This window comes from Sinocyclocheilus rhinocerous, unplaced genomic scaffold, assembly GCF_001515625.1.
Source record: "Sinocyclocheilus rhinocerous isolate Xijiao unplaced genomic scaffold, SAMN03320098_v1.1 scaffold1510, whole genome shotgun sequence".
Taxonomy (NCBI): Eukaryota; Metazoa; Chordata; class Actinopteri; order Cypriniformes; family Cyprinidae; genus Sinocyclocheilus; species Sinocyclocheilus rhinocerous.
In genome coordinates, this window is record NW_015664185.1 from 91,350 (window position 1) to 101,001 (window position 9,652).

General features: G+C 35.6%; 1 protein-coding gene across 1 annotated transcript in view; it reads left to right on the top strand.

Annotated features, from left to right (window-relative positions):
* LOC107729795 (mannosyl-oligosaccharide 1,2-alpha-mannosidase IC-like) overlaps positions 1 to 9,652 on the top strand; it is a 120,748-nt gene that overhangs the window by 87,513 nt on the left and 23,583 nt on the right. The window contains exon 4 of the mRNA XM_016540498.1: positions 4,962 to 5,159. Coding sequence (XP_016395984.1) covers positions 4,962 to 5,159 — 198 coding nt within the window. The remainder of the gene's footprint in view (positions 1 to 4,961; positions 5,160 to 9,652) is intronic.

The following is a 9,652-nucleotide window of genomic DNA, read 5'->3' on the forward strand; positions in this document are numbered from 1 at the left end:
TTACGACGGCGTTTTAGTGCCACATTAAGAATTTTTTAAAAATCTAAGATTGCGAGATTAAAGTCGTAATATTACGACTTTAATCTCGCAATCTTAGATTTTTAAAATTTTTTTAATGTGGCACTAAAACGCCGTCGTAAAAAAGAGTAAAATAAGTTTTTAGTTTATTATTATGCAAAATAAACAAAAATACTGTTATCAAATTTTATATGATATGATACTATTTTTTTTTTTCCAAAATATGTTTTACTGTGAAACTGCAAGAAAAAAAAAGAAAAAAAAAAATCAAAGCCATAAATCTAAACATGTTGTGTTCTAAATTTGAGGTTGATATATCAAAAAATTAGTTTTCAGTAAGATTTTTAGGCGCAATACCAAACATTTCTAGATGAAATTTGATTCTCATTCGTTTCAAATGCACTCATTTTTGACCACAAACAATGCAAGTGTGATTTGTTTTTTTGTTTTTGTTTTTTGTGTGTGTGTGTGTGTTCACATAGCATGTACCAAAACCTTTACCAAGTTCTTTACCATTCCGGTGAAGTGTAAAAAAAAATTTTTGTTTGGTCAAAATGTTGGTCAAAAAATGACCAAAAAGCACCAGATGGTTAAATTCACAAGGCCCTAGACAGCATTTTAAGGGTTAGGGATTGAGACACTTCTCCCCTGACAATGGTACTGCTTCCAAAAAAATCATCTGATTAAAATACTGCACACTGCTTTTCTTTCATTTGCTCTCGGTGTCGTTCCACTTTCTCTCTTTTTATGTCTCTCTTTCTCCCTAAAGGAGGAAGATGTGGCTCAGTCAGACACGCAGCGACCTTTTAACTTTGTCCAGGATTTTTCTTCTTCCTCCGTCCTTTAAGGGAGGTTAATTATGAGCAGTGTTCTGCATGACTAGAGAGTAAAGAGAGATGCAGCGTGGACTGATAATCCTGAACCACTGCAAGACCAGCACTCTGGAGAATAATGAAGACACTCTATCTATCTATCTGTCTATCTATCTGTCTATCTGTCTATCTGTCTGTCTGTTCTGTATATCCATTGATCATCTATCAATCTACCCATCCATCATTCTATCTGTCCATCTATCCATTCACCATCCATTGTTCTATCTATCTATCATTCTATCCATCCATCCATTCATCCATCCATCCATCCATTTATCTGTTGTTCTATCTATCCATCCATCATCATTGATCTATCCATCCATCCAGGGTTCTTATGTTATATCTATTTGCCTAGTGTTCTATTGTTCCATCCATCCAGCCATCATTATATCATTCCATCTATCCATACATCATTCTGTCAGTCCATCCATCCATCCATCCATCCATCCATCCATCTATCCATCTATCCATCTATCTATCTATCTATCTTTCCATTGTTCCATCCATCATTCCGTTGTTCCATCCATCATTGTATCATTCCATCCATAGTCTGTCAGTCTGTCAGTCAGTCTCGAAGTGTTTTGGTTTTCATGTGCCATGATGTGATTGTTTGAATCTCTTGGAGATCAGTGTCATAAAAGACTCATTTGAGCAGCAAACGGATGACGTGATTTCAAGGGTGCTGGATGAAACGACTGAGCTCAAGCCAGACTGCTCTCCTTTAGGTCCTCCTGTGAAAACCAAGCGTTCATTAATCTCAGGCGACACCTCGTCTCTCTGAAAACAAACATTACAGTGCTCAGGTTAATCAGGTGAACTTATCTAATAGATGCACATGAAAGGCTGCTAATGTCTTTCCAGCATGTCTCTCTCTCAATGACACAGAAGAGGCGACTGGAGAGTTTTGACTGATAGTGAATAATTTGAACCAAATGAATTGATTCATATGAATTTGTTAAGGAGAGAGTGTGTTGATTTTGGTCTCCGTCCGCTCAGCTGTAGTCTGACTTCAGGTCAGCGCTGTGTTTTAGCACTATACGCCGCTACATGTTGGTAATAGTAGCTTGTTATAGTTAAGTTAGTCATGTTGCTACTTTTAGTGATACTCCCTGAGGCTACTGTCAGCAGGGTTGCTTTCCTCCTGCTGTCACTGTATAGAGGTCATGTGGTCCGTGAAAGACCCGACACGTCGACCGGGGACGGCGTTGGCAGCGTGTTGCGGTGTTGCAGCCTCACTGAGCGATGCCTCGGTGTCACGTCCGGCACATGCTGCCGTTCATTCAGAGCCAAAGACTCACGCAATGCATGAGACTCTGTTGTGTTGCTTTTCAGTGCAATTTCCACCTGCGTCGCAGCAGGGTTCAGTCTAGAGCCCAATGATATATATATTTTTTTTTATATATATATTCCATTTTATTTTTTTCTGGACTCTGCTTTAATGGTTAAATAAAATTTTAGTAATCCAAAAGCATGTCTATTTAATTGAAATCCTGCAACTTATACAGTTTAACAACAATTTATTAAAAGTTTAACAACAATTACCTTTTTAGAGCCCTATGAAACAGTTTTATTTTTTTTAATTCTCAAATTCCATTTTATTTATTTTTTTACCAAATCCTGCATTTAATGTTTTCCATTTTAATGGTTTCATTAAATTTTAATAATCAAAAAGTCAAATTAATTATATTCATAAAAACAACTTAATTTATTATTATTTTTTACACTAATAGAATGGAATTTTTTTCTTCACAAATTCTGTTAATGTATTTAAATTTTCCTGTTAAACAAATGAAGGCATAAAACACTCATTTAATTTATCTTTTAATCAAATGAAAATTAAACCCTTTCAAACAAAGTTCTACACAACAGAGATTTACTGTTAAAATAAAAACATGGGGGAAAAAGTGTGATTATTAAAAAAAAAAAAAAAGTTGTAATAATAATTGCATTACTATTATTATTAGTGTTAGTGTTAGTGTTATTGTTGCCCTCATACATTCTATTGTACAATGATAATATATTTCTGTCTAGTTTCTTCAGGTTAAACCAGACTTTTATTTTGACGGGTTGCCATGAAGACCTTTAAAGTGATAGTTCACCCAAAAATAAAAATTCTATCATTTACTCACGCTCAAGTTTTCCAGACCTGCATGAGTTTCTTTCTTCTGTTCAACACAAAAGAATATATATTTTTATGAATTTTGGTTAACCAAACAGTTGCTGGTTGCCATTGACTTCCTTAGTATTTTAATTTATATATATATATATATATATACTATGGAAGTCAATGGCAACCAGCAACTGTTTGATTACCAACATTCTTTAAAATTATGTTTTTTGTGCTCAACAGAAATGACTGACCTGCTTTTGGTTTATGCATTCAAAATTTGACAAATTCTGTGACATTCCTTGTTATACAGTAAATTCCATTTTTATAACTGGAGTCTGCGATTCGGCCGTAGTTTAGTTATGCTTTTAGACCTAAAGCATTCCTTAACTGTCAGGAGACTCTGAAGTGACATCTTCTCACTCGTACAGTATGATCGATGTGGCTGCCGGCCGTTTAATTACCCTTCCTAACAAACTCAATCCAATTCGGCTCTTGTTTTAGTCGGGGAAAGTGGAATGATCTGCACCGCGTCTCTCAGCGGGTTAATTAACGATGTGCAAACAGCACAAACGGAGCCTGCCATAATTTACTACTATTATTATTATTATTATTATTATTATTGCTTTTTTGTGTTCTGCAGAAGAGCGAAAGTCAGTTCATAGTTTGCAGGTTTGGAACAAAGTGAGTACATGATGACGGAATTTTCTCTTTGGGGTTCAGTTATTACTTTATTGTCTTGCTTTTCAAGTAAATTTCAAGTAACTGGAAAACTATGGAGGACCAAACCTGCAGAAATTATAAATAAATAAATATAAATAAATACATGCATATATATATATATAGAGAGAGAGAGAGCTCTCAACCAATGATTCACCAGAGCTCCGCAAGGACCGCCTCCCTCATTTCCTTGTTGCACACGGAAAAGTAAAAGATATAAATGAATAAATAAATCTGGAAATAAATACATGTGGGAATAAATATTTTTAAAAATGCATGAATAAATACATTTAAAAATAAATAAATACATAAATTAATTAATTAAATTTAAAATCTAAATGAAAGAATAAGTAAATAAAAGTTAAAAATAATAAAAATAAATGTAAAAATAAATACAGAAAATAATACATAAAGGAAAAAAGTAATGAAAAATAAATACAGGATTAAATTTCATTAGAAATGAACTATATTTGTAATTAATTAATTTATTTATTTTACATTTATTCATGTATTCATAATTTCTGCAGGTTTGGTCCTCCATAGAAAACGAGCATTTTTTCTGCAGTATAACTAAGTTAGGAAAGTACATTTGTTAAAGCAAAACTTCAACAACCATTGGCTGCAGTTTAATTTGATCTCTGTACCTTCCTAAAGGCCTCGTGTTCGTATAGCTGCAGTCAGTCGTGCAGCGTTGTGTCCAGATGTCTGGGGTTTGGACGATCACATTTTCCCCAGATTTCATCCCACTCCAGCACTTCACAGCCGATCTCTGCACTAAAGCGCCGTTCGATTTCTGTGCATCTGTCTGTGCGTGTCCATAGCCTGCTCTTTTGAATTGATTCTGTCATATGGATTAGAGTCGTGAATCATTAGCGCAGGGTTCTCCGCAGACGCTGCTTTGTGCTGCAAAGTATAAAAAGATGATATTACTGCCAAGAGCCCTGGGGTTTTTCTAACAGCGAGCGAGTATGAATGTGCAAATAAGCCTGGCGAGGACAGAAAGGAGGTCGTGCTTCGCTTTGCAGGGAAGACGACGGACCGCAGAGCGACTGCCTGAGCATCGCGGCCCCAGATTATCACGCCATCTGACCCGGAGAGGAACCACAGCGCACATGTCACGTTTAAAACGTCTGAGCGAGAGAAAGCGCCACAGGCGGCCGATAACGCGCAGCTAAGCTGGAAGATGCAATGCTTTGGTTTTTCTGCTTGTGTTGTTTTTGAGCACAAATCTGTTTTGGCGCTAGATTGGCTTTGACCTCTCCTCTGCGGCTGACAGCAGCTGTTCTCCGGATTTGAACCCACGTTACGATGGCACATGGGTACACGTGTTAACGCTTTCTCGCCCCAGACGTTTTCGCCCCGTGTCCATCTGTGCCTTTCCTCACGAGCCACAGAGTGTGAAGAGGTTGAGGAAAGGGCGGCATGACTGTAGAGAATCTGCTGTATTGTTCATGTAGCAATTAAACTGAAACTCTGTAACCAGCTCGTCTAACAAACCTGTAAATGCAATCCATTTGAAATGAACTACTTAATCTATGAATCAAGCCATCAAATCCTATACTGAATGCTGCTAAAAATGATAATTGTGCATTAAACTTGAGCATTCATTTAATCATTGCCAGTGTAGACATATTTATTAAAATCAACTGAATCACAGGGCAGTGCAGGACCAATAAAATAATATATTAATTTTAAAATATACCACTCAGCAGCTTGTTATAAATAGAATTCCTCAAAAATGAGCCTAAATAATATATATAAGTATATGTTATTTATGCTTTTGTTGTTTTATTCCTTATTTTTTTAATCATTTTCAAATGTGATGTTGTCTTTTATTTTTCTTCTTTATAAAAAGGACCCTGAATTGCTACTGTATGTGAAATGTGCTATATGCTGTAAACTGGCCTTGCCAAACCCCATAGATATATGTAAACAGCTAGCAGTGGTAGTGCTGTTTTACTTTATTTACACGACAGGGCGACACGTGGAATAATTCCAATCAATTTCCAGATGGTGGTATAAATGACTCACACTGTGATTTTGGTCATCACCCCCACTCTTACTGGTGAATGTCTCTAAAGGAAGATGAAAAGCTTCTAGCCATGTGTTCGTATTTCAATCCAACTCTCAGTCTTTCACCCACGTTGCTCATGGGATTGACGTTTTCACCGAGTCTTGTGTGCAACACTCCTTTTTTTTTAGTTTTTTTCTTTTTTTTTTCAAAAATGGGATTTGTGAAATAGCATCAAACTGTGTCATCCATTCATTCATTCTGAAAGATCTGAAAGATTCTTCAAACAACTAAGTTTGTACAGGTTTTCTTCTTTTTCAGTCGAGCGATAGAAACGTGAAGGCGCTGAAACGCTCGTTTATCGGAGGAGCACTGCTTCACTTCAGCTGAACTGACTGTCCTGTATTCTGGCTGGAAACTCTTGGAAAGTAGATTAGTCACTCGAAAATGACAGTATTCACACAAAAATGCATAGGGTCACTCAAAAATATATTTAATTGTATAACATAATCATTTTATTTCTGTAGAAGGGAGCCAATGAAAGAGAGATGTCAGTGGGTTAAATTATGAAACCGTCTTCATTTTAAACTCATGGTTCTAATGACCCGTTCCATAGCAACCGGGATCGGAACTGTTGAAAAGAATCAGTGAAGATGTTTTTCATTCAGACATGGAATGCTCGGAGTTCTATACCTTTCTGCTTCCCGGAGAAGTGTGAAAGGACGTTATTCCAGCTAAAGAAAGTGGCTTTAGAAAGAACAACAATGATAGAAGAATTAATTCAAGGCTAGATGGGGAAGAACATGTTGAATAGACATGTCGTTTGCAAAGGGGTCTTTCAAATAAACAATAAGTTCATTGCATATGCTTTTAGAATTAGAATTTTAATTATTTTACCTACAGTAATTTGAATCCCAGAAATGCAGTCCAAATAATCATGTTATTCACTTCTCCAACAAGCATCCACACCCTTATGGCTATCCTATCCTTATAGCTATAAACTATTTTCAGTGAATGCACAATATTTACGCTATAGGTAAATAACTAGAAGAATAACGAAGTGCAGTAAAAGATATATATATATATATATATATATATATATATATATCAGCATACATTAAATGCAGTGCAACAATTACTGAAGTGATATATGAATACTTAATTTTTTTTAAATGTCAGAATTTTCTTATGCATTAATATAATGAGAAATGGGCTAAAACAGGCTTAATTTTCTTAAAAAATTTTTTTTAATTAAATTTATATTCCAGAAAATATTATTTTTATTTCAAAAGAAAAATCTTCTTGTTTTTTTTTTTCTTTTGATTTTCAAGTGAAATATGACCTGGACATGTTCTTGATGTGTTTTTACATTCATTAAAAGAAGAAACAGATTTGGTTCAAACTGTGTCATCCATTCATTCATTCTGAAAGATAGTGAAAAATCTTCAAACAACTAAGTTTGTACAGGTTTTCTTCTTTTTCAGTCGAGCGATAGAAACGTGAAGGCGCTGAAACGCTCGTTTATCGGAGGAGCACTGCTTCACTTCAGCTGAACTGACTGTCCTGTATTCTGGCTGGAAACTCTTGGAAAGTAGATTAGTCACTCGAAAATGACAGTATTCACACAAAAATGCATAGGGTCACTCAAAAATATATTTAATTGTATAACATAATCATTTTATTTATTTTTTTTTATAATTTTTAAAACATCATACCCACCATAGTTATGTATCGGATATTGTCTTACATTTCCTATTATATTTCCTATTTCCTTGTGTATATATATATATATATATATATATATCAGCATACATTAAATGCAGTGCAACAATTACTGAAGTGATATATGAATACTTAATTTTTTTTAAATGTCAGAATTTTCTTATGCATTAATATAATGAGAAATGGGCTAAAACAGGCTTAATTTTCTTAAAAAATTTTTTTTAATTAAATTTATATTCCAGAAAATATTATTTTTATTTCAAAAGAAAAATCTTCTTGTTTTTTTTTTTCTTTTGATTTTCAAGTGAAATATGACCTGGACATGTTCTTGATGTGTTTTTACATTCATTAAAAGAAGAAACAGATTTGGTGTGATTCACCCTATCGTCTGCTCTGATTTATAGTTACTGTGTGTGTCAGTCATTAAAATCTCTCATCTAACGCATGCTGGAGGAGCATCGTGTAGCTCTCAAGATGCAGAGCTAATTAGGTGGAAAGGATCTGTTACGGTCCCGCTGATGTTTTTCTCGGTGTAATACGCAAGAGATCCTCTGTAATATGATCACAGGAAAAGACACATAAATAGCAGAACCAGTCTATATCTGACTTTCTGGGGGGGGGTTTGTCCAATTTAACTGATTCTGTTCTTGAGCGCTGAAATAAAGTTTCAGCTGTCACGTAACGTCATGAATAATGCACCGCATGTTGAGACCGAACGTCACCGAGAACAAAGACTCGAGATGTACAAGCTGGTAAACAGGCGGCGGATGGATCCGTGTGGCGAGGTGGCTTTGTTCTGCTGCTACATCAAAGCCACGCGTCACCTGCGTGATATCTGCTTCGTTCACCACACACAGCCCCGCCGCTTTACAACGCAACCATCTGCAATAATAAACCTGATGCAGTCCTGAGGAGTCGGTCAGAACATCAGGTGGAGCTTGATAAATGTTTTACTGGATCTAGAGCTGCAATTACGATTTATCAGCTCCTGCACTGCAGAAATAATGCTCGAAATATCCTTAAACCTCAGTGCTGTTGTCAGAGAACGCATCTGGAGTGTGTTTTGTCTTATCGCACTGGCATATATTTGTTTGAAGCATAAACCATATGGGAAGTGATTTTATTTGATCAGACTTTGGTCAGATTTTAAAAAATGTTTGAATTTTCTTATGCATTACAATAATGAGAAAGCGATTTTTTTAATGAAAAACAAGCTATATATTTTTTTTATATATATTTTTATTTATTTTTTGTTCAGTATATTTATATATCTTATATATTTGGTGTGTGTATATATACACAATGTATTTTTATATTTATATTTTATATTATAATATGTACAATATATTTATTATAATTGTAATATAATCATTTAATAATTGTGGAGTGTTCCTTTAAACCTCAAAAATAACATTTCACTCCTATTTCCTGTCTTGTTATTTGTTCCAGTCACTTTTCTCTCTTTTTTTTTTCCACGTCTTTGTTGAGTAAACCACAGACATTTGGCCCTGGCGAGCTTAAGAGGCTGATGGGTAATGTGCGTCTGAGGCTTATGTGCTGTAGTCATCAGAACGGCTCCCCGAGGCTTTACCAGCTCTGTCGTGTCGCGCGCCTGTAATACAGCAACCATAATTACACATCAGCAGCTCACAACAACGCTGGCATTTCCTTCACTCTGTACTCTAGTGCGTCTCTCCATGGAAAAGCCAAGCCATCGTCCCTCAGGAATTCCACTCGGGTGGATTTTTGGTGCTCTTTTTCCGTAACCGCGTCTGAGAGCTTCTCCACTGAAGCAGAGCGCCAATTAGAGCCGCCGGAGGAGACGTGCCACAGCTAAAGGCCACTGTTAGTGCAAAAAAAATTATATTTTTGTCATTTTTTCCCCAGAAAATATTTCTAAACATCCTTAAAAACAAGATCAGTTTACTGGAGAAGAAGTATTGCATGAGATATTAACGTGTTTTGAATTAAGTTTGTTTTTGGCAAATTGTTTTTATTCTAGTTTGGAGCATAACCAAAATGAGAGGTTTATGCTTAAAGGCAGAGTAAGTGATTTCTGGTAGCCAATGTTGATATCTGAAATCACCAAAACAAACACGCCCCTACCCCAAAAGGGTCTTGCCCCTATTTTGATAGCTCCGCCCCACATATACGTACGCAACCCAGGCGATTAGTTCTGTGAAACAAAGCAAAACCAATATT